The 25,126-nt window shown below is 50.4% G+C and overlaps 3 protein-coding genes across 3 annotated transcripts in view; 1 reads left to right on the top strand and 2 right to left on the bottom strand.

The window, feature by feature from the left end:
* Positions 1–1,160, bottom strand: part of Khdc4 (KH domain containing 4, pre-mRNA splicing factor) — a 31,923-nt gene extending 30,763 nt beyond the window's left edge. The window contains exons 1-2 of the mRNA XM_052732278.1: positions 1,034–1,160; positions 344–563 (exon numbers count right to left, since the gene is read on the bottom strand). Coding sequence (XP_052588238.1) covers positions 344–563; positions 1,034–1,071 — 258 coding nt within the window. The 5' untranslated portion in view covers positions 1,072–1,160. The remainder of the gene's footprint in view (positions 1–343; positions 564–1,033) is intronic.
* Positions 1,161–9,535: 8,375 nt separating this feature from the next.
* Positions 9,536–17,333, top strand: Rxfp4 (relaxin family peptide/INSL5 receptor 4). The gene has a single exon (XM_052730430.1). It carries the CDS (start codon positions 10,883–10,885, stop codon positions 12,122–12,124), a length of 1,242 nt encoding a protein of 413 aa, XP_052586390.1. The 5' UTR covers positions 9,536–10,882; the 3' UTR covers positions 12,125–17,333.
* Positions 17,334–17,449: 116 nt separating this feature from the next.
* Arhgef2 (Rho/Rac guanine nucleotide exchange factor 2) overlaps positions 17,450–25,126 on the bottom strand; it is a 25,625-nt gene continuing 17,948 nt past the window's right edge. Inside the window, 9 exon segments of the mRNA XM_052730429.1 lie at positions 17,450–18,232; positions 19,039–19,222; positions 20,038–20,490; positions 20,677–20,727; positions 21,147–21,182; positions 21,317–21,384; positions 21,497–21,613; positions 21,912–22,112; positions 23,999–24,066. Coding sequence (XP_052586389.1) covers positions 18,159–18,232; positions 19,039–19,222; positions 20,038–20,490; positions 20,677–20,727; positions 21,147–21,182; positions 21,317–21,384; positions 21,497–21,613; positions 21,912–22,112; positions 23,999–24,066 — 1,252 coding nt within the window. The 3' untranslated portion in view covers positions 17,450–18,158.

Raw genomic sequence — 25,126 nt, 5'->3', positions numbered from 1 at the left:
GAGTCACGTTTTATAAGCACAAAAACTAGTTCATAAAAGTAACAAGATCAATTAAAACTGCCTGACCTCAGGGTGTGAGCACACCTGTCATCACCAGCACTTGAGAGACAGAGGCAGGAAGATTTCTGCAAGCAGGAGACCAGCCTTGTCTACGTATACAGAAACCCTGTCTCAAACAAACAAACAAAAAAAACAAAAAAAAAACGAAAACCCTCGCGCTCACAAAAACAACTGAACAAGGGATCATGCTCCCACACGTGATCTTCGCTCTATTAGCCCGAATGATTAGGAAACCGAAAAGCCACAAAGCTGCAAACAGGAGAGCGTCTTTCACTTGGAATACCTTCTCGGTGGCATTCTGAGACGGTTTCAGCTTCCCTTTGGCCATGAGCATAGCATTGATCTTGGCGGCCACCGCCGCAGCGGCGTCCAAGGCTCCCGAGGGAGCAGCCGTGGTGGCGCCCCCCGGGCTGCCCCCGCTGCTGGTGACGTCCCCGCCTGGGGCGGCTGGCGGAAGGAAGAGCAGCGGGGCTGGAGCCGGTTGGTCCCATTTGCTGCGGCGCCTACAGGTAGGAAAAGGAAAATACTGGGGCCTACAGCCTGCCTTTGTGCGGTTCTCTTAGCACACATTATTCCATTCCGCCTGTCAGGTTCCGTACTCATCACCGAGTGCCCGATCGAAAACTCAAGTTACATGCCGCCCCCCCCCAAAAAAAAGTCCCCCTTCTTTCAACCGCTTTCCAAAACCATTCTTTCCCCGTCCCGTCCAGTCCCAGACTCGAGTCGTCCCGGCGTGCTCCCGCGTCCGCCTTCTCCTTGGCTCGCCCTTCGGAAACACTCCGAGCTCCCTTCTCCCTCGCACTTGGGCCGGCCTTTCTCCAGGCGCCCGAGGCCTGCTCAACGTTCTCTCCGGAAGCCGGCCTCGGCGTCCGGACGCGCCCCGCTGAGGGGCCTGGCCGCCCACACGCAGCCGCCCGGGCCTCCCTCTCCCCGGCCCGTGCTCGCTACCCGGCCCGGCCCGCGAAGCCCTTACCCGCCAGCTGCAGGATGTGTCGCGCTCCCTGCGGACATGGCGGCCGGCTCTAGTCAACCACCCGCCAACTACCCACCACCGCCCTCCCGCCACTTCCGCCCCAACGCGCTGACGCACAGCCCTTTCCGGCCGTGAGGTAGGACGCTTCCGGTGAGGAATCTGGATTCCGATTGGACTCTCAGCCATTGAAAGCGTCGGGAGTTTCTGAGACACGCGCGCCGGCGACTTTTCCGGCTTGCTCCTTTGCCCTTAAGGAAAATGTCTGCCGTGTTTGATTTAAAAGCGAGATCGGCGCTGGGGAGAATCCATCTTTATTGTGGGCAAGCTAGCCGCTTGGACGACACTGAAGTCAAAAAAAAAAGAAACCGATTTTCTCCGAATTCAGTTTGCTCACGTGGAGTCCCAGCCTGTAGCTGAGGAGAAATTTTCCCGCGACTACAGCCCACGTCACGGTTCAGTTACCTTTTATGAAAAAGGAAAGCGTTCTTTCCAAAGGTCGTTTGCATAACTGCCTTTTCTACTTTTCTCTTTTCTTTTTGTTTTTCTTGGGGATATGAAGCTCCAGTCCGCTGCAGGGCCTTCTGTTCTAGTGGTGTTAGTGGTCACGAGCATAGCACTGATCTTGGCAAAACGTAGGCACTTGGACAACTATAGAGTTATGAAACAAGCAAAAGTTGAAAGAAAAACTGCTCAGCGTGGTGGGGCATTTAAAAAACCGAGACTAGGAACTGAGAAATGGCTCGGCAGAGAAAGGCACCAGCGGACAAACTTGACGATCTCCGTTCGATCCCTGGAGCCCACAAGGTGGAAGGCGAGAACAAACTCCTGAGTTGTTGTCTGATCGCCACATGCGTGCATAAGTAAATGTAGAAACTCCGGAGAGGTGCTAAACAGTAGTTAAGTGCTGTCACTGCAGAGTAATAATCGCAGGTTATGAAATTCCCTTCTGTGAGGGTTGTGTGTTTGTGCTTGGCTGGCTTTTCAACATAGGGAAAAGCTTTGAATGCTAAGGGGGTTGAGTTAAATCTGGAGAACGGATCCTCAACATTTATGCAAGTATTCTGATAGAGAAGGGGGAAGAACCTGCATGCTACCTTACAGAGATGCTTGCTTACATTCTGATATAATCAATAAAGATTCAGGAATAATAGTGAAAGCTCAGTAATAGTTTTTCTTTTTTGGTATATAATAAATAAGATATCCATTTGTGACAAGGATAAAGGCACAATTCTGTCAGCCATAGTAGCCTGAGTAGCCTGAGGTGCCCCCTTAATGGTTTAGGCCCAGGACGCTAACCCTTAGTACAGTAAGGACAGAGGAACATTGTAGCATGAATCTCTAAAAGGTCTTATTAATGAAAATAAACCTGAGTCAGGTATTGGGGTGAATGCTGGAAGATCAGAGAAGTAGAACAAGCCACAGCCATCTCACCTTGCCAATTCCTCAGCTGATCCTGTTTCCTCAGACTGAAAGCTTCTGAGTCCTCATCCAAATGGATCTCAGCTGAATTGCTTCTTGAAAGCCTAAAAGCTTCTAGTTTCTGGTCTTCACGCCTTATATACCTTTCTGCTTTCTGCCATCACTGCCTGGGATTGAAGGCGTGTGTCACCATGCCTGGCTATATCCAGTGTGGCCTTGAACTCACAGAGATCCATGCCTCCAGAAGACTAGGATTAAAGGCGTGAGTGCCACCATTTTCTGGCCTCTGTATCTAGTGGCTGTTCTGTTCTCTTACCCCAGATAAGTTTATTAGGGTGCACAATATTTTGGGGAACACAATACCACCACAGGACATGATCCGTGTAACAGACATTTCTAGCTCAGAAGTAAAAGCTTCTTATGCTCCTGTGTGTTTCTTGTCCATGCTTCTTTGTCTGTCTTCTCCGTGGTGAACTATTACACAAAACTCTGAGTTCTAGACCAGCCTGGTCTACATAGTTAGCTCCCGGCCAGTCAGAGCTGCACCCTGTGGCCTTGTCTCAGGAAAACAAACATTAAAAAAAAAAAAAAAAGTGTGTCCCATAATACCTGAACCTGATTGGGGTTTTTGTTGTTGTTGTTGTTGTTGTTGTTTTGTTTGTTTGGTTGGTTTTTTTGTTTTTTTTTTAAGCCCAGACTGGCAAAAAAAAAAAAAAAAAAAGGCCTTGAACTCAGATCCTCTTGTTTCAGTTTCCTGGTCTTCAGTTTCTACCACACTCAGCCCTGCCTTGCAGTGGGATTTTTGTTGTTATGTATGTGTGCATGCCTGAGTGAGTTTTTGTAATATTACATGCATGCAAGTGCCTTCAGAGGCCAGAAGGCATCAGATCGCCTGGAACGGAAGATACAGGGTGACTTAGGGTTTCTATTGCAGTGAAACACCGTGACTATTAGTGACTTGGGAAGGAAAGGATTTACTAGGCTTACACTTCAGCATTGCTGTTCATCACTGAAGGAAGTCAGGACAGGAACTCAAACAGGGCAGGATCCAGGAGGGAAGAGCTGATTGAAGAGACCATAAGGGGAGCTGCTAGCCTTTTTTTTTTTTCTGTGTAGCCCTGACTGACCTTGAACTCACAGAGTTCTGCCTCCCGAGTGCTGGGATTAAAGGTGTGTCACCACCGCCCTGTGGGAGCTGCCAGTTTACTAGCTTGCTTCCCTTGGCCTGTTCAGCCTACCTTTTTTTTAAAATTATTTATTTTTATTTTATTCTCATTGGTGCTTTAGCCTGTATGTATATATGTCTGTGTGAGAGTGTCAGATCTTGGGGTTACAGACAGTTGTTACCTGCCGTGTGGGTGCTGGGAATTGAACCCGTGTCCTCTGGAAGAGCAGTCAGTGCTCTTAACCGCTGAGCCATCTCTCCAGCCCCCTAGCTCACCTTCTTATAGAACCCAGGACCACCTGCCCAGGGATGGCACCACTCACCATGGACTGGGCCCTCCTCCATTGATCAATAATTGAGAAAATGCTTACAGCTGGATCTCATGGAGGCAGTTCCTCAACTGTGGCTCCTTCCTCTCTGATGACTGTAGCTTGTGTCAGGTTGACACACAAAACCAGCCAGTACACAGGCTGTCGTGAGTCATTTGATGTGGATGCTGGGAATCGAACCCAGGTCCTCTGTAGGAACTATCTCTCCAGTCTCTTGGCTTTGTAGTTTTAAATGTATTTAACATGCCTTCACAATTTTTCTATAAATCTGAAAATTTAAATTCCAAAATGTAGGAAGCAGAAGAGGAGAGAGAGAGGATGCAAGAGAGAGAACACACTGGTCTCTGCACTGGAGCTACCATGCCGTGAGCGTCGGTAACCGGAGAGAATTTTTTCCAGCCAATCTTGACAGTGCAGATAGCGGCTTTGCTGGTTACTTCTTATGTCAACTTGACAGAGGCTAGGGTCACTTGGGAAGAAGGAATCTTGAGAAAATGTCTCCATAGTATTGGCCTGTAGCAAATATATAGGAGAATCTTTTTTCTTTCTTTTTTTTTTTTTTTTTAGTTTTTTGAGACAGGGTTTCTCTGTGTAGCTTTGCACCTTTCCTGGAACTTACTTGGTAGCCTAGGCTGGCCTCGAACTCACAGAGATCCGCCTGGCTCTGCCTCCTGAGTGCTGGGATTAAAGGCGTGGGCCACCACCGCCCAGCTCTTTTTTTTTTTTTTAAAGGGTGTTTTCTTGCCGGGCGGTGGTGGCGCACGCCTTTAATCCCAGCACTCGGGAGGCAGAGCCAGGTGGATCTCTGTGAGTTCGAGGCCAGCCTGGACTACCAAGTGAGTTCCAGGAAAGGCGCAAAGCTACACAGAGAAACCCTGTCTCGAAAAACCAAAAAAAAAAAAAAAAAAAAAAAAAAGGGTGTTTTCTTGATGAATTATTGATGTGGAAGGGCCCAGCCCACTGTGGGTGTTTCCATCTCTGGGCAGGTGGTAGTAGGTGCTGTAAGCAGGCTGAGGGCTGGAGAAATGCCTCAGAGGTTAAGAGCACTAGCTGTTTTTCCAGAGGTCCTGAGTTCAATTCCCAGCAACGACCTGAAGTGATGTCTGGTGCCCTCTTCTGGTCTGCAGGGATACATGCAGGCAGAACACAGTATACATAATGAATAAATCAGAGAGAGAGAGAGAGAAAGAAAGCAGGCTGAATCAGGTGGTGGTGGCACACACTTTTAATCCCAGCACTCAGGAGGCAGAGGCGGGTGGATCTCTGTGAATTCAAGACCAGCCTGGTCTACAGAGTGAGTTCCAGGACAGCCAGGGCTACACAGAGAAACCCTGTCTCAAAAAAAAAAAAAAAAAAGTGAGAAGGAAGAAAAGAAAGCAAGGCCAAGTGGTGGCGGCGGCGGCGGCGATGGCGCACGCCTTTAATCCCAGTCCTGGGGGGCGGGGGGCAGAGCCAGGCAAATCTTTGTGAGTTCGAGGACAGCCTGGTCTACAAAGTGAGATCTAGGACAGGCTCCAAAGCTACACAGAGAAACCCTGTCTCAAAAAAAAAAAAAAAGAAAAAAAAGAAAGCAGGCTGAGCAAACCATGTCGTGATGAGAGAGCCAACAAGCAGTGTTCTGTACAGCCTCTGCCTCAGCCTCTGCCTTGAGTTCCTGCCCTGACCTCCTTCAGTGACAGACTGTGATGTGCAAGTGTAGGCAAAAGAAACCCTTTCCTTCCCAAGTTACTAATCGTCATGGTGCTTCGTCACAGCAATAGAAACCCCAAGACAGTGGCTGACTAGTTGATGTGAGACTGTGGAACTGGGTTAGGCCAGATTCCTACTCCTGCCGTTCATTGTTCCCCAAGGGTCTGGTCTCTGCCTTCAATGACAAGGGCAGGTGCAGTTCCCTTGTCTTAGTTCTTTGAAGAGGCTGGCTCGGTCCTTCCACATTCTTGGCCAATCTCTAGGAATGCCACAACTCCTCCGGCTTGAAAGGACAAAAGGAGAGGCATGACAAGGAGAAAGTGCATATTCAGATGGGCTAGTGGGGAGTCCTTTTCATATAAGGCGGGGACCATAGACTACTGGCACTGGTTCTCCCCGACTGTAACCAAGAGAGTTAATTAGACGTAAATTACTGTGCCATGAGGCGATAGGAAGACAGGGCTGGCAAAAGCATTTTTGTGGACTCTGATTTCTCATTCCCCAGCAACTGCAAATGAAGAACCCATTTCTGGAGAAGTTAGCAGAGTGTCTCTGTCTGTCCTGGTGGTACTTCCTTTTTAGCTCTGGGGATTTCCCAGGGCAAGGACTGGTGCTTCTGGCACTCAGAAAGGAGGAAGGATGATGGGAGATGCTGAAGGCCTTTCATGATGCATTGGAGAAGAATATCTTCTTAGCCGAGAGAAATGACTCGGTGTTTAGGAGCATTGGCTGCTCTTTCAGAGGACCTGGGTTCAATTTCCAGCATCCACATGGAGGCTATAACCACTTGTAATCCCAGTCCCAGGAAATATGACACCCTCTTCTGAGCTCTGTAAGCACCAGACATGCATGTGGTACACAGACATACATGCAGGTAAAATACTCATACACATAAACAAACAAAAAATTAAAAAGTTATTTATAAATTTTTTTGTTGTTTTGAGGCAGGATTTCACTAGGCAGTCCTGGCAGGCCCAGAATTTACTATGTAGACCATTTTGGCCTCAAACTCACAGATTGGCCTGCCTTTGCCTCTTGAGTGCTGAAATTAAAGGCATGCACCATCATGCCCAGCTATTACTTTTTTTTTTTTTAATTTTTTTTTTTTTTTTTTGGTTTTTCGAGACAGGGTTTCTCTGTGTAGCTTTGCGCCTTTCCTGGAACTCACTTGGTAGCCCAGGCTGGCCTCGAACTCACAGAGATCCGCCTGGCTCTGCCTCCCGAGTGCTGGGATTAAAGGCGTGCGCCACCACCGCCCGGCGCCCAGCTATTACTTTATCCAAAAGATTCATTTATCTTGCCGGGTGGTGGTGGCTCAGGCCTTTAATCCCAGCACTTGGGAGGCAGAGGCAGGCAGATCTCTGTGAGTTTAAGGCCAGCCTGGTCTACAGAGAGAGTTCCAGAACAGCCAGGGACACCTGCTCTGCCTCCCAAGAGCTGGAATTAAAGGCATGCTCCACCACCACCCGACTCAACTAAAAATTTTTTTTGTGTGTGGGGGGGGATGCGGTGCAGAAGGAATGCATCAGCAATTAATGGTTGTTCTTGCAGAAGACCCAGGTTCGATTATCAGCACCCACATGATAGTTTACAACCATCCATAACTCCAATTACAGGGGACCCAATGCCTTCTTCTGAGCTCCATGGGCACCAACCACAAACATTGTGCACATACATACATACATACATACAGGCAAAACATTCACACATCAAATAACACGATAACATATTTGTGTATGTGTGTATGTGCATGTATATCACATGAGTGTGGGTGCCTGTGGAAGCCAGAAGACAGTGTCGGACCCCCCACAGATGAAGTTGCAGGCAGTCGTGAACCCTTTTATGTGGGTGCGAGGAATTGGACTCAGGTTCTATGAAAGGGCAGCAAGCACTCTTTGTTTTCTTTTTTGGTTTTTTGAGACACAGTTTCTCTGTGTAACAGACCTGGCTGTCCTAGAGCTCACTCTGTAGACCAGGCTGGTCTCAAACTCACAGAGATCGGCCTGCCTCTGCCTCTTGTGTGCTGGGATTGAAGGTGTGTGTGCGCCACCATGCCCGGCCAGCAAGTACCCTTAGCTGTTGAGCTATCTCTACAGCCACACCCCATTCATTAATCTTCTCTCTAGTCAAGAGAGAATAAATTCAGTGTATCAAAGTTATGTTTAAGCCTTTGTGTGTGTGTGTGTGTGTGTGTGTGTGTGTGATGAGTGTGTGCACTTGCATTTGTGTAGCGTTCAAAGGAGAATGTCGGGAGTTGGTCTTCGCCCTCCACCTTGAGACGGTCTTTTTGTTGTTCACCGTAGCTGACCCATGTGTTTCCCAGGACCACCTCTGTAGTGGTTTGAATGTCTATAGGCTCAGCTATTCAAACACTGGCTCCTCAGTGACACTGTTTGGGGAGGTTGTGGAACCTTTGGGAGGCGGAGCCTTGCTACACAAATGTCACTGGGGTCAGGCTTAGCGTGTCTCTGGTCTTACCTCCCTAGCTGTTCTCTGTTTCACGCTCCTGTCCCCATGCCTGCTGCCATGCTTCCCCACCACGACAGATCTAACCCTCTGGAACCATAAACCAAAAGAAACTCCCCAAGAAGTTGCCTTGGCCGTGACAGTTCATCACAGCTACAGAAAGGTGACTGATGTGGCCTCCCGTCTTGCCTGGGAAGCACTGGGATTACAGGTGCCCTCCAATGAGCCTGACTCTGCACAGGCTCCAGGGATTTGAAGAGGTACTCATGCTTGCAGGGAAATCTCCTCAGTAAATCGCTCCCCAGCCTAAGCGCCATGGTTTTAGTTTCTGTTCTGTGTGCAAGTGATGGGATTGGAGGACTCCAGCAAGCAAGGGAGCATTCTGTTGCCGAGCTGCTGCCGGCAGCCAGGTTACCTGAACTGCTAGACTGGCAATGTAATTCTGGTGAAAAAACATGGCCTCAGGAGATGAGTAATCGGCCGGAGACAGACGCAGTCTATGATGTCATCAGGTAGCCCTTGGGCTCACCTGGCTTGGGGCTGAGCACTACCTTTCTGCCAACCTTGTCCCACTTTCCTTACTCAAACCTCAAACATCCTGGTTCCCAGACAGCATCTCTCTCACCTCTGGGCTTCTCATAACAGGTTCAAGCCTCCCTCAAAGGCCCCTCTGCTCCCCCAGCACTCCAGGAGAACTGAGTATCAGATACTGTCTGAGCCAGCAGAAAGGTGCTGAATTGTTCTCAGAATCCTTGAAAAAAATCTCTTAAGACCTCCCCATTCCATGCTCTCTCTCCATCCTGCAGTGGATAGAGATGTAGGCAGGGAAAGGAGGAGACCTAGTGAGGCGTTTTCCCAGTGAGGACTGAGCTCATGGGGAGACAGGAAGAGGTGTGGTGAAAGCTGATCTCAGGGTCCAGAACTCCACGACGGGGGCTTGGGGCATGGAGGAATGTCCGGAAAGATGAAGTAGCAGTGGGGGTGGTACAGGCTGGCCGGACTGCTTAATGATACAGAGCAGGAGAGTTGAAGGCATGCCTGGATCCATCCACCTACGGCCTCACAGTTCCCCTGCGCCCAGAAAGGGTACACAGGAAGCTGTGACTTCCTCCTTTTCCTTTCCCTCACCTTCTTAGCATCAAGGTCGCATGGCAGTGTTCCCTGTTCATTGTCCTACTCCCTTCATAGCACACACGCCGAAGGTTCCCTTTGACAGTCCCCATGCCAGGACATTCAAGGTTAGCTCCTCACACCAGCACAATGGAGTATTTTCATCGAATTCAACTTCTGTAAGATGTTTTTATTTCATATGTTTATTTGTCTGCATGTATGTATCTGTGTGCCCCACATGCAAGCCTGGTGCCCATGGAGTCCAAAAGAGGGGTCACAGTCTCTGGAACTGGAGTTACAGATGGTTGTGAGCTGCTGCTATATGGGTGCAGGGAACCCAACTCAGGTCTTCTTCAAGAGCAACAAATACTTCTAACTACTGAGGCATCTCTAGCCCCAATTTACAAAAAATATTTAAATAGTATTTATTTGCATACATGGGCATGGATGTGCAGCGTGTTACTGAATGCATGCTAATGTCAGAGGAGAGCTTTCAGGGGTCTCTTCTCTCCCTCCACCATGTGGGTCCTGGGGACCCAGTTCAAGCTGTCAGACTGGGCAAGCAGGCTCCTTCATCAAGTCCAAAACCTGTTTGGGTTTTTTTTATAGTTTGGAGACAGGGTCTCACCATGTGACCCTGGCTGGCCTGGAACTTGTTATGTAGAGTCAGCACACTGTCAAACCTGGTCTTTAAATCATTTCCTCTTATGTTTTTAATTTAGTAGTGTTGGGGGCTGCATACCACTGGGCATGTATGAAGGTCACCAGAGAAGTCTGTGGTGTCCGCTCTTCCACCTTCATGTAGGGTCCAGGGACTAAACGCAGCTCAGCAGCCTTGTGCAACAAGGGCCTCTACCCACTGAACCATCTCCGTGGCCCTACTTAGTTTTCTGAGATCATGTCTTGGTATATTGTGAAGGTTGGCCTTCAAGTCCTGGGCTCAGGTGATACAGTCGCCTTGCAGATAGCAGTGACCATGGGCACTTGCCACCCCACTGAATTTTTTTTTTGTATATGTTTAACATTTGACACACACACACACACACACAGAGGCTACAGCATGAGTGTGGAGGTCAAAGGGCAGTTTGTGTCAGTTTCTCTGTGTGGATCCTGGAGATTGAAGTCATCAGGCTTAGCAGCACGCCCTTTACCCATGGAGCCAGTATCTGCTCACCAACGCTTAAAGAAACACACTCGGGAGAGTTAACACAACTCACTTAAAGGCACAGTAGCTGTGGGGCATGAGGCACGTTTGTTCCTCTCCCTGACTTCCATTCTGCCTCTCTATCCCCATATTCCTCTTCTTTCAGCAGAGGGCTCTCTGCACCCTGCTCAGAGTACAGGGACTCCTGGTTTGCTTGTCACTCCAGACGTCTCTAGTTTCTCCCTTTTCCTCTGTTATACACATATTTGCAGAGTGGAAATGTCCGTCCCTTGTGCCGCCCCACCCAGCACTGTTGTCCAACAGGGAAGAGGTAGGCTGTTCTACCCACACCCCTCCCTCTTAGGTGTGAGCATGGGCAGGGGCTCCTGCACCTTAAAGCTCCAGACCAACACCCAGATTCCAGGTCCTTCTGCTCTCCTGCCGAGACTGCTGTGGCGCCTGCCAGTCCAGCAGAGAGACACTCGCTGGCTCCCCTGCTCTGCTCCAGCAACCTCCGATGCCTTGTGATGGCCACATCCAATTCTTCTGCCTCTCTGCCCACCCTCTTCTGGGTCAATGGCTCTGGAGACAGCGTGCTGAATACTGATGGTGCCGCAATGCCCGTCCAGTTCCTTGCTCTGAGGATCATAGTTGCCCTGGCCTATGGACTTGTAGGTATCATCGGCTTGCTGGGAAATTTGGCTGTACTGTGGGTGCTAAGTAACTGTGCTCAGCGTGCGCCTGGCCCACCTTCTGACACCTTTGTCTTCAGCCTGGCTCTGGCAGACCTGGGGCTGGCCCTCACTCTCCCTTTCTGGGCAACTGAGTCAGCACTGGACTTCCACTGGCCTTTCGGAAGTACCCTCTGCAAGATAGTCCTGACGACCACTGTCCTCAGCATCTATGCCAGCATCTTCCTCATCACCGCGCTGAGTGTGGCCAGATACTGGGTGGTGGCCATGGCTGTGGGACCAGGCAGTCACCTCTCTGTCTTCTGGGCCCGTGTGGTCACCCTGGCAGTGTGGGTGGCAGCCGCCCTGGTGACTGTACCCACAGCAATCTTTGGGGCCGAGGGTGAGTTGTGGGGCGTGCGCCTCTGCCTTCTGCGTTTCCCCAGCAAATACTGGCTGGGGGCATACCAGCTACAGAGGGTAGTTCTGGCCTTCATTGTGCCCTTGGGCGTCATCACCACCAGCTACCTGCTGCTGCTGGCCTTTCTACAGCGTCAGCCGCGATGCAGGCCCCGACAGTGGCAGGACAGCCAAGTGGTGGCCCGCTCTGTCCGGATCCTGGTGGCTTCCTTCATCCTCTGCTGGCTTCCCAACCATGTGGTCACTCTCTGGGGTATTCTGGTCAAGTTTGACCTGGTGCCCTGGGACAGCACTTTCTACATCATCCATACTTACGTCTTTCCTGTCACCACCTGCTTGGCACACAGCAACAGCTGCCTCAACCCTGTGCTCTACTGTCTCCTCCGGCGCAAACCTCGGCAGGTTCTGGTCAGCTCCTTCAGGGATCTTTGGTCAAGACTGTGGCCCCAGAGCAAGGCCTGTGTGGAGCAAGTGGCCCTCAAGGAGGTAGGTGGGAGATGGGTAGCCAGCACCCAGGAGAGTGGCCCTTCTACAACACGCAGAAACACAAAGGGACACCTGGATGAAGGATGCAACCTGGACACTCCCTTCTCTGAGATCTACCGGGGGCACAACCCACAGGTTCTGGGGAGAAGCTGCTCTCTCTGCCAGGCTGCAGGGTCCCCAGGAGAAGTCTGATCTTTGATCATCAGCTCTGGTCAGGACCTAGAAGCTGGAGCCCAGGCAAAGGTGGGCGTGGCAAAGCTTGTCTCTAGAGATGGCAGAGAGAAACAGAATAAAACTCTGGATTATCCACAGACTGTCTTGACCTTTCATGCCAGTACAGCACAGCGTAACTTCCTGTATGGGGTCTAGACTAACAGGTCAGAAATCGGTTCTCCCTGTCCCACTCCCTTCAGAACAGGGTATCCATCATGCCTCTTTGGTACCAAAACCAAAAATGCCTTCTCTGGCCACTCAGATGTACCCACAGAAAGGATGCAGAGCCTCCCTTTTGCTGCAGGAAGATGCCAGGGTGGGGCTTGCTGGACTCTCCAGGACCTGTCAGGAGGTACTGGATGTGTAGCCTGGTGAGAACAGTGAATAGACCTGTCTCCTCCTATCAAGGATTGAAGGGAGATGATTAGAAGGGAAAGCCATGGTGAGGTGGACAGAGGTGAGAGGTGCGGAGGAGGTCAGGAGGATCAGACCCAAGAATCAGAAACCAGAGGCTAGTTACTCCCAGTAGCGTGCCAGAGCTCGTGGGTGTGAACCTTCCCCTCAGGCAAATCACCTCTGTACATCAGTTTTCTTTTTTTTTTTTATATTGGAGACAGGGTCACATGTGACTCAGGCTGGCCTCAAACTATGTAGCTGAGGGCAGCTTTGAACTCTAATTTTGATCCCAAATGCTAAAATTATAGGCATGGGCCAACACATTTAGCTTTTTTGGTTTTGTTTTGCTTTCCAAGGCAGGGTTTGTCTGTACAACAGCCCTGGCTGCCCTTGAACTCACCGTAGATCAGGTTGGCCTCAAAGTCACAGAGATCCATCTGCCTCTACCTCCCAAGTGCTGGGATCAAAGATGTGTGCCACCACCACCCAGCTACGTTTAGCCTTTTTAGTTCAGCTTATTCTTGCCTCCTTTTTCTCCCTTTGTGTGTGTGTGCATTTGTGTGTTGACACTTGCATATGTGGATGCCAGAGGCAGATGTAAGGTTTCTTCTTCAACTTATCTCTCTGTGTCTCTGTCTCTGTCTCTGTCTCAAAGACAGGGTCATACTATGTAGCCCTACTGACCTGGAACTCACTATGTAGACCAGAGATCCACCTGCCTCTGCTTCCCAAGGGCTGGGATTACCGGCATGTGCCACCACACCTTGTTCTTTGAAAAATTACACTTGGTGGGGCAAGAAGACGTGCTACTCACTCATGAAAGCAGAGGACAGCAAAGAGTCTGGTCTCTCTTTCTACCATCTGAGATTCAGGGATTGAGTTTAGATTATCAAGCTTGGTGGCAAGGACTTCTACCTGTTGAAGTATTTTGTTTTTGGTTTTTGTGTGTGCCTGCACGAATATTAATTTGTTGGTTTTTGTTTTGTTTTCTTTTTTAATATATAATTTATTTTTAGCTTATGTGCATTGGTGTTTTGCCTGCATATGTGTCTGTGTGAGGGTGTCAGATCTCCTGGAACTGGAGTTACAGACAGCTGTGAGCTGCCATATTGGTGCTGGGAATTGAACCCGGATCCTATGGAAGAGCAGCCAGTGCTCTTAACCTCTGAGTTCTCTCCATCAGTTCAAGTAATTTTCTAAACCCTCCACATGCTTTTCTTTAGAGACAAGGTTTCTCTATGTGGCCATGGCTGTGCTGGAAATTACTCTGTAGACCAGGCTGACTCTGAATTCAGAGATCCACTGTCTCCTGAGTATTGAGATTAAAGGTGTGTGTCACAGTATGGGGTGCTAGGAACCAGATTCAGGTCCTGTGGAAGATCAGGAAGCACTCTTGACTGCCAAGCTAGCTCTCCAGCCCCGTTCCACTTTTGAGAAAGGGTCTCTCAATGACCTTGAAGCTGAGCTATTGGCCTGACTGGCTGAGCAGTCAGATTCAGCTGCTGCTATACCTGGTTTTTATGTGAGTGCCAGGGACCATACTCAGGTCCTCATGGCTGTATAGCAAGTATTATATTGAGCCATCTATTCAATGCAGCCCTATGTGTGTGCACGTATGTGCATGTGTGCGCGCAGTGGCTCAGATTGGACTCCAACTCAATATGTAGCCAACGCTGGCCTTGAACTCCTGATTCTCTTGTCTTTCCCTCCCAAGTATTGCGGTTATAGATGGGTGCTGCCATGCCCAGCTTTCTTTCAGTTTTCTAGAGGCTGGGAATGTATCTCAGTTGATGGAGTGCTTGTCTAATCCCTTAAGTTCAAGATCTTCCTAAACTACACGAAGAGTCCAGGACCCGCTCCGGCAGGAGACTATCTCAAAGGTGAGAGGCTAGTGAGGATTCACTATTATTTGCATATTATTGTGACTATTGCTGGCATCTTCCATGTAAAATGGAAAGGAGGAAATAAGGACCGCTGAGAGACAGGCATGGGGGAGCCGTCCAGGTCTGGTCTATTATTTTACATGTCCTGGTGTGTGGAGTATAATGAAAGTCTCACATAAAAAAAGATCTGGTCATGCATACCCACACATGCACACCATCGACACACATACAGAATAAAATAATTTTTAAAGGGGAAGCAAGATGGCACAGCAGGGAAAATACTCGGCACACAAGCCTGGCAGCCTGGGTTGAACTGCCAAGTCCACATAAAGGTGGACCGAGAGGCCCACGTATGCGCAGTTGTTCTCTTAATTTTCACACATGTGCTCTGACATGCACATCACCACACACACGACCACTTCCTAAAATTAGAAACAATAACCAAAGCAAACACAGGGAGAGAGCTGTGGGTAGTGTTTGGAGCAAATGTGCTGAGTCCCTGACTTCAGTTCAGGATCTAGCAGCCAATGTAAAAACACACCGGACACAGTGGTCCTGGGCAGGAGGAAGACGGGAGAATCCCTGAGACTCACTGGCCACTCTAGCCAAATCAGCAAGCTTCAGTGACATACTCAGAAATCCAGGTGAAGAGCAGTCAAGGATGAAACCAACATCAAGCTCTTCGAAGAGACAGACACTAACTAAAGGGTTAGTCCTTCAAAGCCCCCTTTCCAAGTGTCCTCTGAGCACAGGGTCCCCTTTGCTTCCATCTTCATTGAAAACCGTAATGACCTAAATCGTTCATCACGAAGAATCTTGCTGGGGGCTGCTTCCGGAATGAAGGGGAAGCAGCAGATGGATGGAGGTCCTACTCCGTCTGCTCCCTTCAGGACTAGGCTCTGGGGATGCTTTATAACCAGGATATGACCAGCCACTCCAAACCCCAGAATGGCAGCACCCTGTGGAGGGGAAGCCACAATACCTCCAGGCGCCACTGCCTGTTCCACCCGGTTACCCAGAAGCTTTGAAGAGTCGCCCAACTCACAACATATTAAAGGATGGGAACGAGGTTTAATTAGCCTCTTGATGTTTAATTTCCTCTTTTTGATAATGTTTAAACTGGCTCCAAAATGCCAGGTCTATTCCTAGCCATTCAGGAAGGTGGGAAATCCTCCCCTACCTAAGCATTCTTCCTCCTGTCCCAGCAGTGCCTCTAATGGCCTGGCTGGGCCGGATATTGCCTTCTCTGGGGGCATCTGCTTTACAGATCCCCGGGGATAAATATTGACAAAACTAACTCAACTAACTGCGTGTAGCCCTACTTTTGATGGAGCAGGATGGAGGAAAGAAGGGTGTGGTGATGGAGAGCTGAGTACCCAGGCTTGGAGCCTCCTCGAAGGGGGCAGTATGGTTTAGGCAAGGAGCTGACCCCTGGCTGCCAGAACACATTGTCACAGAGGTTTGAAATGGCAGCAGAGGAGACAGCAATTAAGAGCAGGGTTAGGGAGGGGGAAGACCTAGGGACCGATGATGACAGGAGGGTGGGACTGGCTCTGGGCTGATGATGAGATGGAATTATGGTAATAAGGCAGCCGAAGCAACCCAGCTTCTTGGAACTCACTCTGGGACTCAGTTTCCAGGGTCTAGGTTTTTCCCCTGGGCCCTCTGGAGAATGTTGGGAAACGGTATTCCTTTTCTTTCCCTGACTCTACCACAGTCTCTTCTACTTGCCCTTTGCCTGCTTAGTGCTGCCCGGAACACGGCTACTGAGCCATCAGAATGCTTGAAACTGTATGCGGCTGCTGGTAAGGCAGAGGGACAGAGCAGAGGGAGCTGAGGGCTGGCTTCTTGGCCTGGCAACTTTTTGCACCCATTGTGTAAAAGAAAAACACCAGAGGCTGGGCATACTGGCTCATGCCTGTAATTCCAACATTTGGGAGGCTGAGGCAAGGGGGATGATGTGAGTCCAAGGCCAGCCTGGGCTTCACTGCGAGACCTTCTCTCAAAAATAATAATAAAGTAAATAAATAAATATATAAAACCATTCCTACGGCCCAAGAATCCCGTGATTGGATAGAAAGGGCCTCAGGAGGGCCAGAGGCTGACAGCGGGGAGGGTGCTGGTAGCTCCTCAAAGCCTGCTGCCCATGCAATTTCAATTCTCCTTTTTCGTCGGGGTCCTGAGACCCTTCTCCTCACCCTACCTCACAGGCCGTGGGGGTGTGCATGCACTGACCCTGCCCCGTGGCCAAAGTGTGGGGCCTAGAAACAGGAAGCGGGATGAGCGAAAACCAAGAACTGAAACCAGTTACTGCCTTTCCACTGGGCAGCGTGCACAGGCTGCTCCTCTGAGAACTCAGCCCTGGGCTCTGACACTGTGGGAACGAACCACAGGGAGGAGGGGGCAGGAACAAGAGGGGTGGCGGGAGCCAGATGTGCTCTCCAAGCACAGCATACAAATGAGATGCAAATGGCCTTTCTAATATTGGAGAGCCTGAGTGCTACTTCATTTCCATCCATCCTTGTAATTCTGAGACTTTTAACAAGGGTTTGGGCAGTTGTTTTTTTTTTTTTTTTTTTTCCGTGCCCTCTTCAGTGAGGTAGTGGCAGCCCCTTCACAGAAACCCGTGGTCACTGCCTGGCTGCAGGCACCGCAATCCTCAGAATGGGCCATTGAGACAGCACCTCATGCATTTCAGGTCTTTAATGTTTCCCTGCTCGGGCCTTTGCTCTCTTTGTTGCTCTGTCTCTGTCTTGTTTTTTTTTTTTTTTTTTTTTAACAAATCGGCAGACAAATGGCTATTGCTGGTCGGTATTAGGGTTGCATTCAACCCCTCCCCCCAGTCTTGCTTACATTTCAACCGTAGTTGCCATAGTGGGAGATGAGGTGAGGGTTCGTAGAGGTTTCCCAACCCACCTCGGAGCTTCTTTCAAATGGCTGAGGAAGAATTCCGAATAGGAGCCCCCTGAATGTAGGTGAAAGAAGTCACCGTCTCCCCAACTCCTCAAGTTCAAAGACATGGAGCTAGAAGTGCCTACAATCTTCTTTTAAAAATATAAAACACGTGCAGTTGGCTTTGGTACAAAAAAGAAAAGAAAACAAAACCAAAACATTCTGGTCCCTGTGGGTTTTTCCTCCCCTACCCCAATACATCATGGCCACCCTAGCCTCCACTCCATCAACTCCAAGGAGCCAGTTTCCATGGAGGATGAAGAGAAGGAAGAACAGCAGGAGGAGGCTGAGGAGAGTGGGGCAAGGGACACGATCCTACCCACAGCCCTCCTCAAAGGGGCAGTAGGTTCTGTGGCCACAGATGGGTATCGCTGGAGTGCGTGTCAGGCTGGAGCCAACAGCGGTGTGGCTGAGCCTAAGCATACCCCAGTGGTGCTGAAGGAAGGGCCCTCTGGTCCCTATGGCTTGGTTCCCATGTCCCTGGTCCTTAAAATCTCACCCTCCCCCCACAACCAATAAACAATAAATAAATAATTTTTCCTAAGTAGAGGGAAGAAGGCATGAAAAATTGGCATCTGTGGTGTAGCTCTTGGATGCCACCAGGGGTGCTGTGGCCTCTAAATCCCCAGTCCCACGTGGCCCCAGGTATCCAAGGATCCCAGGAGCTGGTAAGGACAGTCAGCAGTTCTTTCAAGATCCCCTCATTATTGGCAGATGGAGTTCCCAAGGTTTGCCCCCTTTACTCTTCTTCAGTGGGGCACCAGGAAGGGGGTGGGGTCCCCTTAGCTGTCTGAAGCCGTAGGCTCGCCGTCTCGGCTTTCTGTCTCCTCAGGGATGTCCTGCATTCGGGTGAAGTCTGGAGGGTGACAGACAGGGTGGAGGTGATGAGTGAGCAGGACCTCCCACAAGGAGTAGCTCACACTCACAAAAAGGCCCCTACGCAGACGTGGGTGGGGGGTGGGGCCTCTGAGCACCCCGGTGGGTCGACCCCTGGGCAGCAAAGCCACCATTCTAACGTGAAACTCTATTCGACTGTTTCATGTTTCCTTACCATTAGGATGTGGCAGTCTTTAAACCGACTTACTGTAAAATGGATTTCTATTTGTAAGGTTGAGAGTTACCAGCCAATTGGAAAAACTGCTTCTTGTTTGGTTTTTCGAGACAGGCTTTCTCTGTATGACAGTCCTGGCTGTCCTGTCCTGGAACTCGCTTTGTAGAACAGGCTGGCCTCGAACTCACAGAGATCCGCCTGCCTGTGCTTCCCAAGTGCTGGGATTAAAGGCGTGCGCCACCACTGCCCGGCTGGAAGAACTGCTTCTTGAAAGAGTTTTACTACCCTGGGTGATGATGGTGCATGCCTTTGATCCCAGTACTTGGGAGGCAGAAGCAGGTGCATCTCTGAATTTGAGGCCAGCCTGGTCTACAGAGGAAGTTCCAGGACAGCCAGAGCTACACAGAGAAACCCTGTCTCGAAAAACAAAAAAAACAAACCAACAACAACAACAAAAAAAGAGTTCTACCACCCACTTGTCATCACACAGAGCAGGAAGCCTTCCCAGGATGTCCCAGAATCACTGAACCTCAGGAGTCACGTAAGAGTACGTTCAGAAGCCACAGTCCCAAGGGCTTGGACGCAGACCCCACAACCCCACTAAGTCTCACCTCGTGGACTGTGGGGTGGAGACAAGCGGCTACTGCCCTCCTCCTCACTGCCAGTGTCAGGGTCACTGCTGTCCTGCAGCCGCTCCTCGGGGCTACCAAGCTCCTGCCTCTCTCGGTCTTCGAAGGGTCGGTGGAGGGAACGAACAGTCACAGGCAAGTCCAGGCGATCATGGCCTCGACTGGGCTATGGAACACAGAAGCACAAGTCCAGGGGATGAGCTGTGTGAAGACGGCAGGCACTGGTGGGCAGGGGCAGCGAGCCCAGGGCCCCCAACACACCTCATCTCTTGAGGTTCACCAATGACCCCCCATCAGTAGATCCACCACCAACTGGTTCTCCTCTCAATGAGATAACCGCCGTATTATTTGCCTCCAACACCCATCTCTATCTCTATCTGCTGGGCCCAGCTGGTTCTCCAGCCTCAGCCTTCACATGCAAGGACTCCAGGTATAATAATGCCCACAGTGCCCCACGTAGACTACCAGCGGAAATCTTCGGAGAACAGAGCATATTTGTTTGTTGGAAGTGCTGCAGATCTGCATAAGCCTTTGCCCCTGAACTTGCCTTAAATGTCTTTGCAGTTTAACGAGTATGTTTTTGTCTGAATGGGTGGGCACTCCTGTATACGGAGGAAGCCAGAGGTCTACCTCAGGGGTCATGCCTTAAGAGTAATTCACCTTGTTTTATGAGACAGGTCTACTATTGGCTTGGAAATCATCAAAGAGACTAGGCTGGTTAGCCGGAGAGCTGAGAGGATGAACTTGGCTCTGCCTCCCCTTCACTGGGATCGTGAGCTGGCACCATCAGGCTTTGAACAAAGGTTCCCATGTACGGCAAGCATTTTACCAACTGAGACATTCCCACAGCCCAGCTAGTAGAGTCATTCCAGTCTGTTGTCTGCTGTCACTTGGGGTGAAATCCCCAACAACTAAGTGTCCCTCAGGTTCTGCAGGGTCTTATGTTCATGAGAGTCACTCCACTGCTCCGGGCAGCCTTACCTGAGGGGGATTGAAGCTCAAATACAGAGCATCGCCTGCTGGAAGGCTGCGGCGCCGAGGGTCCAGGGGCCTGCGTGCCCAGGGGGCCTCCGCTGGAAGTGGCTCATTTTGGCCCAAGGCTGCCAGCTGTCGGCGGGCCTCCTCAGCCTCCCGCTCCAGGAGGGCCCGGGCTTGCTCGCTCTCTCGGAGCCGGGCCTCCAGGCTGCCGGCTTCAGTGGCCCTCTCCTCCCCCAGGCGCCGGCAGCGCCGCAGCTCTTCCTGAAGCAGGGTGTGTTGCCGCTGCAACAGGGCCAGCTCTGTGGCCTGCTTCTCGGGAGCCACAGGAGCAGCCACAGCCCGGCCGGCGTGGCCGGCGTCACCGTCCCGAGAGTTGGCTCGAGATAGCTTTTCCCACCGTTCAGGACCCTCAGGGAATCGGGCTTCCATCAAAGTGTCCTGCTGAGCGACAGCAGCCTGAGGGTGGGATGAGGCCAAAAGGTGTTTCAGAAGCTAGTTCCACCGACCTCTCTCCCTCAATCCTGGGCACCCAGAGAGCTTGGTTTGGGGGAGGACAGAGGCCTGTTAGGATGCCTGTCACCTACATGGACACCTCTGGCTGACTCCTCCCCTTCTTCCCCAATCCAGCCCTTGCTCACTGACCTGAAGGCCATGTAGAAGTCCATAGAGATTGACCAATCGCTGTAAGGCCTCCTGTGGACAGAGCAAAGGATGGATGATTAGTGCCCAAGCTTAGGATGAGATAAGTGCCCGGCAGTCATCAAGAGGGTGTGGAAGGGGGCAGGAGAGATGGCTCAGAGGTTAAGAGCACTGCTTGCTCTTTCTAAAGGTCCAGAGTTCAATTTCCAGCAACCACATGATGGTTCACAACCATCTGTAATGAGATATGGTGCCCTCTTCTGGCCTGCTGGGATATGTGCAGGCAGAACACTGTATACATAATAAATAAATCTTAAAAAAAAAAAAAAGAGGGTGTGGAAACAACGTCCAGAGACGTACATAGAAACACAGGGACAGATGCCCGCCCCCCCAAATCACCTAAACTGGGCTATGATTTCTCAGATAGAGAGCATCTTCCCTTAATCTCCTCTACCACAGAATTCCCATCTCACCTCCTGGGGTGACCTCAACTGATTTCCGTTCCGATCCTGTAGAAATGGACAAGGATGGAGTCAGCAGGCACAGACAGACCTGGGGGCCGTCCCCAGCAACTTTCTATTGAAGATCCACAGGCCAGCTGTGCCCTTCCTCTGGCCACTCCCCAGTTCCCGCAACAACCCACCTTTTGGCTGGAATCAGAGTCTGCTCTACAGAGCTCAATGGAGCCATTGAAGGTTCTGGCCTCTCCATCTGTTGCAGAAGAGAGGAGGGGGAGGAGCAGAGTACACTTACTTCCTCAGCGACCTGTAACCCCCTCCCTTCTCTAGTCACGCCCACCTTGCTTTCAGGTCCCTGTACTCACTGGCAGTGACCCCAGGACTGGTGTTACCACCCTCAGATTCCAAAGGTAAAGCTGGTTCTCGGGGTGTCAAAAGCAGGTCAGCACCAGGGCCCACCAGTAAGTCTTTCAGACTTTCCACTGAAAGGAAAGAGGAGGAGGTGGGGTCAGGAGACAAAGCACACTGACCACTGAGTATGTAGGGAGTCCACAGCTGGGTAGCGGGGGGTTTTCAGTCAGTCACGTGGCATCCAAGGGACATCCAAGATGCCCAAGGGGCCAGCAGAGCCTGCCAGACGGAGAGGCAGCCAACAGCAGGTCGGATCTCTTCCCTGCTCTTCCCAGGAACTGGACCAGGACAAACCCTCAGGGGCCTTTCTGGGCCTCGTTCTGTGCTGCTGAGGGAAGAGCCTCGACTCCTCAGCGGGAGAGCCCTCACCTTCACGGATGGCATCTCGCAATAGCCGCTCGCCTCGAGGAGACTCAAGGGACTCAGAACGGAAGAGGCCCCTGGGCAGGGCGGGCAGGGGCCTCCCACTAACACCATCTTCTTCTGCCTGGAAGTGGGTCATCTCAGCAAACAGCCCAACCTTCTCCTGTAGCAGCTCCACCAGCGCCCGGTCCTTCTGCTGAAGCTCCACTGTGGACGGGAACAGGTAAGTGTGGAAGGAAAGGCCCAGGACCCAAAGAGCCCGTGGAGGGGCAGCATGGGCAGAGGGGCAGGACTTAATTTTGGGCTTGGAGCATCCTCTCGACTCCCTGCCCCCCAAAAACCTTTGTGTGTGTGGTGTAAATCATTGTTACTTTGTTTATAAAAATCTGTGAATAGTTTCAGGAAAAAAAAATTGTGAGTAGCACAGCGGTGGTGGCGCACGCCTTTAATCCCAGCACTCGGGAGGCAGAGGCAGGAGGATCTCTGTGAGTTCGAGGCCAGCCTGGTCTACAGAGGGAGTTCCAGGACAGCCAGGGCTACACAGAGAAACCCTGTTTCGGGGGAAGAAAAAAAAAATAAACTAAAACAACCAAATCTGTGAATCAGGGGTCTGGCTGCCCATGTCATTCTTTCCATGCTCCTCTAGAGCACATGGAGAAGTTTCATTAGGCCGCCTGCTCCCTGCCCCCTAAGCAAGTGTGCGTCCCAGAGTGACTGGCAGTTCGACAAAGCTACATGACTAACTTCGGGCCTTTGTTTTTTTTTGAGACAAGACCTCATGTAGCTAAGGCTGGCCTCAGACTCCACATATAGTTGAGGATGACCTCTGTGGTGGTTTGAATGAGTTGTTCTCCACAAGGCTTGGGAATCTGATTACTTAGTCCCCAGTTGGTGGCTCCTTGGGCAGGGTTGGGAGGTGGAGCCTTGCTGGAAGAAGCATGTCACTGGAGGCAGGCTCTGGAGTTTCAAAAGACTCAAATTCTCAGCTGGTGCAGCTGTCTTGTCTGGCACCTGCTGTTCCCACCATCATGAACCCTAGCGCTCTGGAACTGTAATCCCCAAAGAAATCCTTTCTTTGAATTGCCTTGGTCACGGTGTTTTACTGCAGCAATGGAAACGGAGCTAAAACAACCTGGCCTTAGCACTACTTTCCACAGGCTGGGGTATCAAGTGTGTTCTCATTTAAAAAAAAAAAAATTGTTTAGCCTTGCTTTTGTTGTTCTTGTTCGGGTGTTTCTGTTTGTTTCTGAGACAGGGTTTCTCTGTGTATAATAACCCTGATAGTCCTGGAACTCAATTTGTAGACCAGTCTAACCTCGAACTCAGAGATCCACCTGACTCTGTCACCCAAGTGCTGGGACTGAAAGTGTGCACCACCAAGCCTGGCATTAACCTTTATTTTTATGCACATGGGTGTTTTGCCTGCACGTACGTCTATGCACCATGTGCATGCAGTGCCCTCACAGGCCAGAAGAGGGCACTAGATGCCCTTGGGACATATCGATATTAGATTTTATTTTATTTTATATTTATTTCGGTTTTTCGAGACAGGGTTTCTCTGTGTAGTTTTGGTGCCTGTCTTGGATCTCACTCTACAGACCAGGCTGGCCTCAAACTCACAGAGATCCACCTGGCTCTGCCTCCCGAGTGCTGGGATTAAAGGCACGCACCACCGCCGCCGCCCAGCAAGATTTTATATTTTATATATCTATTGCACTAATCTCACAAGACGTAGCATACACTTCATATTGTTTTAAACCTTAGACCTCTATCAGCCCACATGAAGGTTTTATTTTTTTCCTAAGATTTATTTATTTTTATTTTATGTGTATAAGAGTTTTGCCTGCATGTACACATGTGCACCACGCACGTGACCAAAGTGGCCAGAAGTCATTAGGTCTTGGAACAGGAGTTACAGACAATTATAAGTCACTAAGTGGGTACTGAGAACCGAACCTGGGTCCTCTGAAACAAGATGTCAGTGCTTCTAACCTCTGAGCCACCCGGTCAGCCTGTCTCTCCTCTTTTCCAGAGTTGCATAGTATTTTGTATGGATATGCCATAAATCAATGCCCTCCCTGGAGGGAACTTACTCTTAATCCTCCGCAGGTAGGCCTCATCCTCCGTCTCGATCAGAGGGAAGTCCTCCCTAGATGGGCATCTGCAGAACGACAAAGGGACAGGCTGAGTGTGTGGGAGACCCCAGGAAGCAGCCTCCCCTCCTTTGCACACATTCTACGGGACCCCCTTCGAGAGAGATGCTTCCTCTCACTGTGGCTTTATTCACTCTTTAAACCCATTTCCCCAACCTGTCACTGTCTACTACCCGTACAGCTTGTAAAGGTCATAAAAAGCCTACGCTGAGGATGCGGCTCTGGGCCTAGCACACACAAGGTCCCACATTCAATCTCTAACTTAAAAAAAAAAAAAGTTCATTCTGTAGTCTTTAAGAACTCATTTAGTCAACTCTTTGTTGTTAGTAGTGTTTCTAGCTTCTGGGGCTCTGCAGGTCCCCACACCTGATTTATGTGGTGCTGGGGACAGAACCCAGGGCTTCCTGAATGTTAGGTTGAGAACTCTATCAGTTCGGCTACATCACTGACTCTGTGGCAGTTTCGTTAAGACCTCAGCCCAAGCTGGTCCTGGACTTCTTAGGCGCCGAGGCTGGTCTTTAACTCGGAGCGTTTCTGCCCCCACTTCCCAGGAACTGGGGTTTAGGCGCTCATGCCACACCAGGCTCTTCTCAACATTTTCTGCCTGAGCTTATACTTTTTCTCCATTGCAAGTGGACGCTCCAGTGGCTGCCCTCAGGGTTTCTGCTTTAGCACAACAGATTTACGTCTGGCATCTACTGTGTGGAGTTTATGGATAAACCGTAGTCAATGCATTAGTATCAATGCTTCAATTATCCTATTCTTTCATGTGTAGAAAGTAAAGATAAAATGCAACAACCCAATTAAGAGCCTTCTTCCTATTGCCAGTGATGTCAGTGCGGCTGACATCATCAGTGGCTGGTAGGTACGCCACCATGTAAGAGCGCTACATAACCACTTGCCGGCTCAGAATACTATGAGGGGTGGCAGGGTTGTCCGAGCATAAACTGTAACTTCACGTATCTTTCTATCTTGGTTCATCTTGTCTTTCTCCAGCCTCTGCCCCAGCCTCTGGCCATGGCTTCTGTTCCCAGGGAGTGTTCTGCCTAGGACCTGAGGCCATATGTA

Source organism: Peromyscus californicus, unplaced genomic scaffold, assembly GCF_007827085.1.
Source record: "Peromyscus californicus insignis strain IS unplaced genomic scaffold, ASM782708v3 Scaffold_9__1_contigs__length_137607984, whole genome shotgun sequence".
Classification (NCBI taxonomy): domain Eukaryota; kingdom Metazoa; phylum Chordata; class Mammalia; order Rodentia; family Cricetidae; genus Peromyscus; species Peromyscus californicus.
This window is presented reverse-complemented; position numbering and strand designations above follow the sequence as displayed.